This window comes from Thalassophryne amazonica, chromosome 6, assembly GCF_902500255.1.
Source record: "Thalassophryne amazonica chromosome 6, fThaAma1.1, whole genome shotgun sequence".
NCBI classification, from domain to species: Eukaryota; Metazoa; Chordata; class Actinopteri; order Batrachoidiformes; family Batrachoididae; genus Thalassophryne; species Thalassophryne amazonica.
This window is the reverse complement of record NC_047108.1, coordinates 7,014,262-7,027,977: the sequence shown is the minus strand read 5'-3', so window position 1 is coordinate 7,027,977 and position 13,716 is coordinate 7,014,262. Positions and strand designations below refer to the sequence as shown.

Sequence of the window (13,716 nt, the reverse complement as noted above, 5' to 3'; positions counted from 1 at the left end):
CGGTGTCTGTATCGATATCAGCCTTGCTGCTTTGTTATTGTCGTCCAGCGACCGTCGTCGGCTCATGACGTCGGTATCTTCTTGCGAGCAGATGTCCCTCGACCAATGAGATAAGAGTGATTCTGTATCGTCAACTCGTGTCTGTCAGCTCATTGGTGAAAAGCAGGAGAGAGGCTGGGATCAAATTTACCGTAAGTTTCCATATAAAGCGCCAGTCAATTCCACTGACATTTTACAGACTTTTTGATTCTCACAGAAATACGGGACAAACTGCGTCCTGTTTCAGGTCAATACGGAACGCACACTTTTATTTCCAAATAAGGGACGATTCCGTTTTTCAAGGGACGGTTGGCAACCCTACCCACTCGCTTCGTCTTCCCTTCTCCACTAGAAACCGAAAAAAGCACTTTTTGCGACTGCTTCGGTGAGCCGAAAACAAAACAATACACCATTTTTCTGTGTGAAGTTATGCTGTGTATTGCACAAAGGAGCGCAGGTTCCCATAAGTGGTCAAATCCCATGATATCACGCAGGGTTCAAACGAGACTGCGGTGCCCTACAGGCAGCAGCGGTCGATGCGGCATCTACTCTTTGTAATGTCTATGGTTGTATGATCTGCCACAACCGGAAATGCTTCCTGATTGCAAAGCAGGGTCAGAGTTTCCATTAGAGTTAGTTACAAGCTAACTCACTGAAAAAAAAGCTCTCTGGCAGAGTGTGCACATTCAGCAGCCAGAACACACAACCACATGGTGCTCTCTCACCACACTCTTCTCCATTTTTCACCAAGAGACAGCAGGGGCACTCTGATTGGATAAGCTCTGAAAGCAGCACCCCTGACCCTGACCATTCTCCATGTGATGTGGAGTTGCGTCAGAAAAGGCAATCGCCGTAAACGTTGCGCCAAATCAACATGCAGAGCCATCTCGGATCTGCTGTGGTGATCCTGAGTGAAGAAAGGGAGAAGCCAAAAGAACACCATCATTTAAAAAAAAAAAAAAATCAAAGCGAGTAAAGAACGTCTTAGCGGCCCCGATGGCCCTTCCGTGTTAGTATTATTTATTAATTTCATTTAATTTTCAATTATTATGATCATTATTATTATTTTGCAACAGTTCTGACGCAGCACTTGCGTTTTTGAACGCTTCCTCGCGGAAGTCACAGGAAATCGCCGTCGCGGGATGTGACGTCACTCCTGACAGCCTGGCGCCTGCGTATTGACGATCGATCCCGCTGATGCAAGACGTCTTCGGCGCAGGAGTTTCTCGCTGATTGAGCATCAACAAAAGAAAAAAAAAGCCTACAAAAATCAACTTCTGTCGTTTTCACGTCGCAAACATGTCAGGAGACGAGGTAGGCTGTCGGAAGTTATCTGCTTTTATCTCTGCGTTAATGTGTGGATTTGTTGGGTTTGGTGAAGTGGGGATGACTTTGGGCCTCGGCGGTGCCGCTCCGCTCTCTGCCCGCAGCAACGATCACATGGCGGCGGCCGCCAAGCTAACAGCGGCACGCTGGGCTACAGCTAACCCGCTGAACCCACCCGTCACACGGGTACACAGTTAATTACCCGCCATGTCACTGCTGCTCAAAGTCTAAAATCAGCAGCTTGGCGTTGTTGTTTTTGTAGCCTGGTAAATTTTACACACTGCACAGGACACAAGAACTGTTTTGGGGCTTTATTCTGGACAAATAAATCAGTGACATAGAAGTACACTTTATTATTAAGTGAACTTTGCTAACTGGTTAAAATACGTAAAATCGAGAAAAAATGGCAACAATGAGGAAAGAAAAATAACTAACAGGTAGGAAAGAAAATAACCGCAGTGGCTCTGTACAAACAGCAAACCGCACACAGTTAACCGTCTCTGAACGTTCATAAGTTCTGCAACAAAACTCTGCAAAGGCAAAATTTGTTACAAACAAAATAAATGTCCTACTGATAATGCAGCCTACACGATGGGCGTGAATGCGCTCCACGTCGCTGCCAACCAGCTTCTGTGTTTCCTCAGACCTCCGCCTGCTATGGTCATCTTAAGGTGACGACAGCCGTTATGCGTCACAACAGGAAGTCGAGCTGAGCTGACATCCTAAGTCTCATAGCTTCTTATATAGCCCCAAAATCTCATGTGATCCCAGGGGTATCACCAAATACAGAAAAGCCGTCAGGTGGCGTTATTTATGATCTGCATTATGTTTTCCACCCAGATAATTTTTTCCACAAACTTAATTCATACACTTCACTTCATTCACAGCTTCTTGGAAAGGCAGTGACTATGGGTACAGACCCGTATCTACAGAGACCATTCTAAAGATACGGGGGATGTCTTACCGACCAATCAGAATGTGCAAATATGTCCATACCCATACCATATGCGGCTAAAGGTCCGGCAAGGCTTCAAAACTCATCCGTACATTGTATTTTCAGTGAACCCATGGAGCTGTGTATGAGAACTAGAGTCCACACTCCCAATGCTGCACACTAAACGAAAACGTCCCTTCATGGACAGCGACATGACATCTCCTAACCGGGCAAAATATTGATGAAGTACCTGGATGTTAATGCATTTCAATGGGGATTCGCGACTGAACACACTCAGAAAAATGCTCACAAAAAAACGTGTTAAAATGCCATTTTGACCTGGATATTGAGCCAGTAAAACTATCCATCCATTTTCTTCCGCTTTTTCTGGAGTCGGGTCGCGGGGGCAGCAGCTCAAGCAAAGCCGCCCAGACCTCCCGATCCACACACACCTCCCCCAGCTCCTCCGGGGGAACCCCAAGGCGTTCCCAAGCCAGCCGAGAGACATAGTCCCTCCAGCGTGTCCTGGGTCTTCCCCGGGGTCTCCACCCGATGGGACGTGCCCGGAACACCTCTCCAGCGAGGCGTCCAGGGGGCATCCGGAAAAGATGCCGGCGCCACCTCAACTGGCTCCTTTCGATGTGGAGGAGCAGCAGCTCGACTCCGAGCTCCTCCCGAGTGACCAAGCTCCTCACCCTTTCTCTAAGGGAGCGCCCAGCCACCCTGCGGAGGAAACTCATCTCGGCCGCTTGTACTCACAATCTCGTTCTTACGGTCATGAGCCAAATCTCATGACCATAGGTGAGGATCGGAACAGAGATTGATCGGTAAATCGAGAGCTTTGCTCCCCTACTCAGCTCTCTCTTCACCACGACAGTCCGATACAGCGACCGCATCACTGCAGATGCTGCACCGATCCGTCTATCAATGTCACGCTCCATCCGTCCCTCACTCGTGAACAAGACCCCGAGATACTTAAACTCCTCCACTTGTCAGGAAAGTATTAAACTTACTTTAACACAGACACATTCCCAAATATTAGTGTTGAAAGTTACACGGATCTGCGCTGTTCAAGCTGCTGAGCTGAGGCGTCCTGCTGCAGCTGCTGTGTTCAATGCAGCACGGCTCCGTACCTTTAGCAGTCCCGCAGAACATATTCACAGAGGACTTTAGCAGTTGTATTAGCTTTTTGGTTGCATGTAGGGAAAGCCTGGTTGACCTTAGTAAACACTTCACCACTAACACATTTTCTCATCCATCAGAAGCTGGGTCTAACATGGTAAAATCTACAGCAACAGCATCAAGCAGCCTCATGGCTAGAAATGGTTTCCTGGGAACATGTTGTGGCAACTTAGTGAGGATACATCTCTGACATTCTTTAACCCTCTTTTCCACATCTTTGTGCATCTCTATCCAGAAACACCTCTGTCTCAATTAAGGCTGCCACAAACAAGTATTTTGATAACACTATGTAACACAATTTTTGTTCCTGGCTTCTAAGTGTTATATTTCAACTGCTTATGTCTAAAGTCTATGGAAAAATGACTACATTCAGCACAAACTTTGATTTTATTTTTTTAATGTTCTAGAAAGTTCTAAATGTTTCTTGAAATTTCTAGATAATTCTGGAAACTTCTAGAAAATTCTGGACAGTTCTAGCAGTTAAAGAATATTCTAGAAGACCACTCAGTAGTAGTGAAGGTGAATCGAGAATTAATATATATATATATATATATATATATATATATATAAACAGACAAATTTCAAAATATCATTGTCCTTATCACAGAAGCAAAGTTTCTGTGGAATAACAGCTATTTCCTATTTATTTAAGGCATAACAGGTTAGGAAAACACACTGTGTACCCAGAAACAAAACAAAAATAAAAATTTATTACATAGTGTAATCGACGAGTCAGATTATTTTTGTGATTAGTCGACTAATTGGATCATATGTAAATTGCAGCTTAATGCGCCAGCATGCAGCTGCTCTTAATATCATTATCATCAGCTTCAAGCTTGAAGTGTTTAAGGTATGTGCTAACTAAAAATATAGACAACTAATATGATAATTCATTCAACTGTTACTTGGTAACAAAGTCGTTCATTGAAGAGGAACATACTGTTTTTAGCACTGTAACAGTGTTAGAAAACATTAGTGTTATCACATTTCCTGTTCAAACATGATATCGCTGTTATAACATTACAGCAAACACCTATGTGGGCTAAGGCTAATGAAATCATTATTGTTAATGTTAACATTTACAGCTAAGTAAGTAGCTTGCCAATTAGCTTATGAGATGACTGTCTCACTTTGTTAGAATCAGTCACCACATGATTCCTTCTCAGATTCTCCTGCATCGCCGTTGTACTGCCGTCAAAGGCAAGTTCTGCCTTGCAGATTTTGCATTACACATTTTTCTCTTTAATTTGGTTAAAATGCTAAAGAACTTTTGTGCTTTGTTGCCGACAAGCCATGATATTTTTGGGGGATAACTTTTCCAGTTACATCATGGCTGACCCGACCCTGATTACCACCACTGCGCATGTGTCTCAAGGACAGAAAGGCAGTGGAAGCTACAGCAGCAGTTTTGGAAAAAAAAACAACAACAAAGCTTTTAAAAAAAAAAAAAACTATTATGTTGACTATTAGTCAACACAATAGTTATGTTGACTAAAGCTTATAGTTAGGGTTGGATCAGGTGACCCTGAACCATCCCTTAGTTATGCTGCTATAGACTTAGACTGCTGGGGGGTTCCCATGATGCACTGTTTCTTTTTATTCACCTCTTTTTGCTCTGTATGCACCACTCTGCATTTAATCATTAGTTATTGATCTCTGCTCCCCTCCACAGCATGTCTTTTTCCTGGTTCTCTCCCTCAGCCCCAACCAGTCCCAGCAGAAGACTGCCTCTCCCTGAGCCTGGTTCTGCTGGAGGTTTCTTCCTGTTAAAAGGGAGTTTTTCCTTCCCACTGTCGCCAAGTGCTTGCTCACAGGGGGTCGTTTTGACCGTTGGGGTTTTTCTGTGATTATTGTATGGCTTTTGCCTTGCAATATGAAGCGCCTTGGGGCAACTGTTTGTTGTGATTTGGCGCTATATAAATTAAATTGATTTGATTTTGATTTGATTATTAAATTAGTCGCAGGCTATGTTGATCGTCAACCTAATTTAGTAGTCGAGTCATTGGCTTTGAAACTTAAACCATTGAAGCAGTGCTTTGATCTGCTGCTTCATTGGATCTTTGCTTTGCTCCTCTTTAGAAGTGGCAACTCCACTTCTTATCCCCTCTGCGCCTTTCGCTGTAAGCATCCCTGAGAAAACAGATAATTTCGTTGGACTCTTTCAATTCACCATTGGTACATAACCTGACCTCATCCAGGGCTGAACCTTTAAGAAGAGAAAGGAAAAAGTCAATCTGATCCTCTTTGCTTAAGCCCCCAGCTCAGATGGCTCACTGAACTTCATCAAGAAATTCATCAACAGCCGCATCCCCACTAAAAAGCTGAATAAAGTGATGGAAGGAGAGAAAAATTGTTTCCCTGGCACATTTAAAAAAAAAAAAAATTCCCTGCTAATCCGATTAATCGTGTCGAAACCCCATCAGATTCATCGATGAGTCAAATAATCGTTTGTTGCAGCTCTAATTGAGGGCTCTCGTGGCATATCTATTATCTATTAGTCCCGTTACTCAAAACAGTTATTTTAGCCATAACTTCATCATGCTTATTGTTGTCACTGCCTGCCCGCGACATGATGAAATGTCTGTGTGCTGTATAAGGCCTGGTTCACACGGGAGGGTAATTAGGCCAATATCGGACCCCGACACTTGTGATGAAGCTAAAGATAATCTTATCAGATATTCCTGCCGTGTGCGATGTTAAGAGCGCTCTGATCTGCTCGGAAGGATGTCAGAGGCGCTCTGATCGCAAGTCACGGATATTCAACATGTTGGATTGTCTTGGCCCGATATTGCAGCGTGTGTTGTGTCCTGGGACCACAAATGAGCACGCAGCCTGCTGAATGTGATGTGCAGCCAATCAGAAAGCGATGTGATGGACGTATGAGCGGAAAATAAAATCAAAACGGCTGTTCTGACTTACCAGAAAGTCCGGTGGTCGCGCTGTCTTGACTCTTTTAAAGAACGCCTTTTCTTTTTCTTTTTGTATTGTTTTTTTCCCCTCTGTTTTAAATAGTCCACAAAGTATCTCCATTTGTTTACTCTGAAGTCATGTTTAATATCGAGAGATTTTGCAAGATTTCCTGTCTGAGCTGGGAATGTTCGTGTGTGAAATCTGTTTGTGTGTGTTGTTCTTACCATGTGGCTGAACACCACACACTAGATGATCAAACCTGTGAGATCTATGATTTTTTTTTTTTTTTTTTTTTTTTTTTTTTTGTATCTTCACGTGTGTGGTGTCTCAGGTTTTGGAAACCTAAAGACCTAAAGATAATTTTAAAATCCTGTCGTGTGAACCAGGCTTAACTCAAAGTCCAAATACAAAAAGTTCCTCAAATGTCTCCTGACCTGTGCCACGTTATCCCCCTCTCCTCCAATGAAGATCTGGCCCCTCATTACCATCCGATCTGCACGGCCCGGTCCTCTGATTACAGCTCCAGGATTGCCTCACTGTCTCAGCAGTACAGCACACCGGACACTATGGGTCTCCGTCACCATGGATCTCTTTCACTATGGCTCTCCGCCTCTACCGTTATTTCTTTCCTTCTTTTCCCCCTTTTCTCCCTTCTTAAAACCCAAATTACATTCCAACCACCAAATTAGCAGAGTCCCCACTCCTGGTACCAAATTGTGTAGCCTGGACTCTTTATTCTGGACAAATAAATCTGTGATATAGAAGTACAATTTATTATTAATTGAAATTGCTAACTCATTCAAATAGATAAAATCAAGAAAGAAAACGAGGAAAGAAAAATAACTAACAAGTAGGAAAGAAAATGACTCCAGTGACTCTGTACAAAGAGCAAACCACACACAGTTAACAATGTCTGAACATTCATATGTTCTGCAACAAAACTCTGCAAAGGCAAAATTCATTACAAATACAATGAATGTCGTACCAATAACACAGCTCTCAAATGCGTCCTACATGACGGGTGTGAGTGCACACCCTGTTGCTGCCAACTGACTTCCATGTTTCCTAGCACCTCTGCCAGCTGTGGTCATCTGACCTGGATTGTGGATTTTGTGGACATTTGAATTTAACATTGAAAAGCCCATGCGGTGTATATTTTGCATTATATCGCAATCAAAAGTGCTTCTATCGCTGTCAGTTTTCTGTTATGGATTTACCTCCACCACCTAAATTGGATGGAGCTTCCAATTTTATGCCTGTTTGTCTGTTTGTCTAAGAAAAAGCAATGACAAATTGTGCATAGCAAAGATAACCAATGTTCTGTGAAAATTATCTGAAAAAGAATTCAGAAACTGAAGAAGTTGGGAGGGGGATGCAAACCTAACACCATAAAAAATTTCAGTTCAAATACATGAACTAAATACATCCTCCTGATATTTGATCACATCTAATTTAGCTTATGAAAAGTCACTTCTAACAGGACTTTGACCTTGAAAATTTTTTCCCAAGGTAAAATTTTGTGGAATTGGAAACTACTGTTGGTGGAGGTTTGCACTCTATGACCGCAGTGCTTTGGTTATTTTTTGTTTTCAAAATGTGTTACATAAAATAACAATAATAGAAATATCCATGAAAACGCTGTAGTACATATGCCAGGCCTCTTTAAAGTGGAAGATGTGGAGCATGCGCATAAGAAGTTTAAGGAGCTAATCAGTGTAGCAGCGGACGCTAACATTTTACAAAGCACCGCACTGAGTAAAATTAAGCCTTTTAATGTGACCTATTGGGTCCTTTTAGCCAGATTCATCATCGCAGCCTGACAAAAGCTGTTACCCACATGAGACGCCCCTATTTTGGAAGACAACATGCAGAAATGATTTAATTCCTAATTTTGGAAATAGCAGAGTGGATGTGTTTTTAAAGAAGTCCCTCTTTGTTTCTCTGTTGTAGGTGTGTTTCTCAGCCCGCCGCTGCTTCTCCCGCCACTAACAAGAAGAAAAACAAACAAACCTTATTTTAAAAACTGAAAGTGTCACCATGGTTCCTTTAGTAATGTTAAGAAACAAACAAAAAAATTCCTTGTTGCGAGCACATCTGAGGTGGGTCTGTGACACGATGAAATGTTGAGATATGACTCAGTTCATGAGTTTTCACAGGAAAACATTGGCGTTAAAGAAAATGACAGTGTTGCTGCAAACTGACGAATTTCAATAAATTTCAGCAAAATTACCCACAAAAACAGAGAGGGGACACTCTAAATTTGAAAATCTGCATGATGGTGCTGCACCATTATTCCATTGCTTAGGGGGAGCTCTGAGGGAGAGTTTGGTAGAGTGGTGGACATGGCTGATCACAGCACTTGCTTCCAGACTTGACCATGTGGATGTAACTGCGTGAAATGTTCAAAGTCTACAACCCTTGGCAAAAATTATGGAATCACCAGCCTTGGAGGATGTTCATTCAGGTGTTTAATTTTATAGAAAAAAAGCAGATCACAGACATGACACAAAACTAAAGTCATTTCAAATGGCACCTTTCTGGCTTTAAGAAACACTATAAGAAATCAGGAAAAATAATTGTGGCAGTCAGTAACGGTTACTTTTTTAGACCAAGCAGAGGGAAAAAAATATGGACTCACTCAATTCTGAGGAACAAATTATGGAATCACCCTGTAAATTTTCATCCCCAAAACTAACACCTGCATCAAATCAGATCTGCTCGTTAGTCTGCATCTAAAAAGGAGTGATCACACTTTGGAGAGCTGTTGCACCAAGTGGACTGACATGAATCATGGCTCCAACACGAGAGATGTCAATTGAAACCAAGGAGAGGATTATCAAACTCTTAAAAGAGGGTAAATCATCACGCAATGTTGCAAAAGATGTTGGTTGTTCACAGTCAGCTGTGTCTAAAATCTGGACCAAATACAAACAACATGGGAAGGTTGTTAAAGGCAAATATACTGGTAGACCAAGGAAGACATCAAAGCGTCAAGACAGAAAACTTAAAGCAATATGTCTCAAAAATGGGCTAAGGAAAAGCAATCGTGGACTGTGGATGACTGATGAAAGTCATATTCAGTGATGAATCTCGAATCTGCATTGGGCAAGGTGATGATGCTGGAACTTTTGTTTGGTGCCGTTCCAATGAGATTTATAAAGATGACTGCCTGAAGAGAACATGTAAATTTCCACAGTCATTGATGATATGGGGCTGCATGTCAGGTAAAGGCACTGGGGAGATGGCTGTCATTACATCATCAATAAATGCACAAGTTTACATTGATATTTTGGACACTTTTCTTATCCCATCAAATGAAAGGATGTTTGGGGATGATATCATTTTTCAAGATGATAATGCATCTTGCCATAGAGCAAAAACTGTGAAAACATTCCTTGCAAAAAGACACATAGGATCAATGTCATGGCCTGCAAATAGTCCGGATCTTAATCCAATTGAAAATCTTTGGTGGAAGTTGAAGAAAATGGTCCATGACAAGGCTCCAACCTGCAAAGCTGATCTGGCAACAGCAATCAGAGAAAGTTGGAGCCAGATTGATGAAGAGTACTGTTTGTCACTCATTAAGTCCATGCCTCAGAGACTGCAAGCTGTTATAAAAGCCAGAGGTGGTGCAACAAAATACTAGTGATGTGTTGGAGCGTTCTTTTGTTTTTCATGATTCCATAATTTTTTCCTCAGAATTGAGTGATTCCATATATGTTTCCCTCTGCTTCGTGTAAAAAAGTAACCGTTACTGACTGCCACAGTTGTTTTTCCTGATTTCTTATAGTGTTTCTTAAAGCCAGAAAGTTGCCATTTGAAATGACTTTAGTTTTGTGTCATGTCTGTTATCTGCTATTTTCTACAAAATTAAACAACTGAATGAACATCCTCCGAGGGCGGTGATTCCATAATTTTTGCCAGGGGTTGTACCTTGTTCAGTGATACGCAATCTTCAGAAGATTGCATCAGTAACTCGTGATAACAGGTTTTAAAGACATAGAGGATAGAAACGTGGGAACAAATTCTGTCCATAATCAGTCTGTCAACTACAGTTAATTGTTTCAGTCATAAATAGCTGATGAATCTGGACACGACTTTAAGACACCTTCAATTTAACTATTTTATTAAAGATATGACACAAAAATCTAATAATTTCCAGTTTTGTCCAGTCCGTGCCGGCCTCCAGTGTTTGTCAAAAATTTGAAATGCTAATCCAACATAACACTTCTTTTTGTCCCCTCTCTCCTTCAGATGATTTTTGACCCTAACATGACCAAAAAGAAGAAGAAGAAGAAGAAGCCCTTCATGTTGGATGAGGAAGGAGGTGAAGGGCTGGGAGGAGAGGAGGTGAAAGAGGTGGAGGTGAAGGAGGTGGAACCAGAAGTTGGAGAGGAAAAGGAGCTGGACCTTGATGAGGACGAAGGTCGGAAGAAAGGTCAGAAGAAAACCATAAATATAGACTGAAACCAACTGCCATTACAGGCTGACAATGCCCATCAGGAACATGCCCATGGGCATGGCAGTATGGAAAGCCCAGTATATACTGTGCAATTATTCAGCTGTTACAGACAAAAGATTGATATCATGAAAGAAATATAGAGTTATTGTTGGTCGTGTCTCGCGTCGCACTGTGTGACAGTATCAAGGACAGCTGTTGTCACACTCTTGTGAAAAAATAGAAATGCGGCTTGATTTATTAACGTCGGAAATTTAAAATTCTAGTAATTATGATGTTTTTATATATATATCTTCTCTGTGTAATGTTGAGTTGTGTCAGGAAGAGCATCCAGCGTAAAACCTGGTGCCAAATCAAGATGAGGGCATCTAGCATAAAACGTGTGCCAAATCAACACGCAGATACACCTTGGATCTGCTGTGGTGACCCTATAAACAAGGGTGCAGCCGAATGGACTTTATAGCTTGTATGTAAAAGTTTGGGCACCACTCATGATTTCCATGATTTTCTTTTATAAATCACTGGTTGTTTGGATCAGCACAGTTAAATATATCATATAGCAGACAAACACAGTGATATTTGAGAAGTGAAATGACATTTATAGGGTTTACAGAAAGTGTGCAATAATTATTTAAACAAAATTAGGCAGGTGCATAAATTTGGGCACCCCAACAGAAAAAATACATCAATATTTAGTAGGGATGTGAATCGTACAACAACTCACGATTCAGTTCCGATTCTTCGGGTGACGATTCGATTCAGAATCGATTTTTGATTCAAAGAGCTCTGAGAAATAGTTATATTACTTTAAAAAAATGTTTATGTTTAAGAAAATGCAGCTTTACAAGGTTAATCAAGTGATTCTAGATGTAAATTTACTTATCTGCTTTGCTCGTTCAGAGTTGGCTGAAGCGCTGGTCAGTAGTCGGCAGAGACTGCTGCTCCCCTTTTAGCTCCGGGTGATGATCGCATAGCATGTGGGCTTGTGGATTTGAAGTGTTTCCAAAGTACTTGACTTTCATTTTGCACACTGCATAAGTCATGTCAAGCTCCTTTTTACACAGCAAATAATAACATCCAAAATGCGCCCAAACATTTGCCTTCAGCAGAGACGGTGCTGGCTGAATTAACTCTTCGTCCGCCATGCTAAGCTGCAGCTCACGAATGTTTGAAGCACGCCGGACCCTCCCCTAGCGGGGACTCTGCAGTATGAAAGCCGCTGCCTGAGAAACAGTACATGCAGCGAGTAAGCAAGAAAATGTTTTAAAAAAAAAAAAAAGCTTCTTAAAAATGATTCTTGGACATTTTGGATCGATTCAGAATCGTAATAAATAAGAATCGCAATTCAGACGTGAATCGATTTTTTTTTTTTTCTGACACCCCTAATATTTAGTAGATCCTCCTTTTGCAGAAATAACAGCCTCTAAACGCTTGCTATAGCTTCCAATCCTATTGCTCCTGGTGTGTAGTGAGCGCCTTGTGTGGTAGCACCCTGACATCGGGGTGAATGTGAGGCATAATTGTAAAGCGCTTTGAGCGTCTGATGCAGATGGAAAAGTGCTGTATAAATGCAGTCCATTTACCATTTCCATTTTTCAATGAGAGTCTGGATTCTGGTTGAAGGTATTTTGGACCATTCGTCTTTACAAAACATCTCCAGTTCAGTCAGGTTTGATGGTTTCTGAGCATGGACAGCCTGCTTAAAATTACACCACAGATTTTCAATAATATTCAGGTCTGGGGTCTGAGATGGCCATTCCAGAATGTTGTACTTGTTCCTCTGTGTGAATGTAGATTTTGAGCAGTGTTTAGGGTCGTTGTCTTGTTGAAAGATCCAGCCCTGCAACTTCAACTTTGTCTCTGATTCTTGAACATTGTTCTCAAGAGTTAGCTGTTCTCTTGCTTGCCTCTACTGGTGGTTGGCTCTCACTGTGGTATTGTATCACTTCCTGTTCCGGAGCACAGCGGTGTTTTTCTGTATCTGTTAGCTGTTTAATCTGCGCAGTTACATTGATCTAGTTAACTAGATAATGATTTGTTTCACAGTGTAATCTTCACGTGCCTTAACTAAAGCACTCCCTCTGCTGAATCACCTCTAAATTATTTACACATTATTCACTTTGTGTGTTTAGGAATCCGCTAGCTTAGCGCAGCTACTAGCTCTTAGCCGGTTTAGCATGGCGGCTTCTCCTGTCTCTCCCGCACGTTTCTGCTCTGGGTATGAAATGTTTGTTTATTCCTCGGCCTCCTTTAGCAGTAATGGTACTTGTAACAAGTGTAGCTTATTCGTAGCTTTGGAGGCCAGGCTGGGCGAATTGGAGACTCGGCTCCGCACCTTGGAAAATTCTACAGCTAGCCAGGCCCCTGTAGTCGGTGCGGACCAAGGTAGCTTAGCCACCGTTAGTTCCCTTCCAGCAGATCCCGAGCAGCCGGGAAAGCAGGCCGACTGGGTGACTGTGAGGAGGAAGCGTAGCCCTAAACAGAAGCCCCATGTACACCACCAACCTGTTCATATTTCTAACCGTTTTTCCCCACTCGGCGACACACCCGCCGAGGATCAAACTCTGGTTATTGGCGACTCTGTTTTGAGAAATGTGAAGTTAGTGACACCAGCAACCATAGTCAATTGTCTTCCGGGGGCCAGAGCAGGCGACATTGAAGGAAATTTGAAACTGCTGGCTAAGGCTAAGTGTAAAGTTGGTAAGATTGTAATTCACGTCGGCATTAATGACACCCGGTTACGCCAATCGGAGGTCACTAAAATTAACATTGAATCGGTGTGTAACTTTGCAAAAACAATGTCGGACTCTGTAGTTTTCTCTGGGCCCCTCCCCAGTCGGACCGGGAGTGACATGTTTAGCCGCAT

The 13,716-nt window shown here is 42.1% G+C and overlaps 1 protein-coding gene across 1 annotated transcript in view; it reads left to right on the top strand.

Moving 5' to 3' along the window:
* Nucleotides 1–1,199: 1,199 nt before the first annotated feature.
* The window catches only part of eif2s2 (eukaryotic translation initiation factor 2, subunit 2 beta), a 39,879-nt gene continuing 27,362 nt past the window's right edge, over nt 1,200–13,716 (top strand). The window contains exons 1-2 of the mRNA XM_034171719.1: nt 1,200–1,353; nt 10,646–10,829. Of these exons, the coding sequence (XP_034027610.1) occupies nt 1,339–1,353; nt 10,646–10,829 (199 nt within the window). The 5' untranslated portion in view covers nt 1,200–1,338. The remainder of the gene's footprint in view (nt 1,354–10,645; nt 10,830–13,716) is intronic.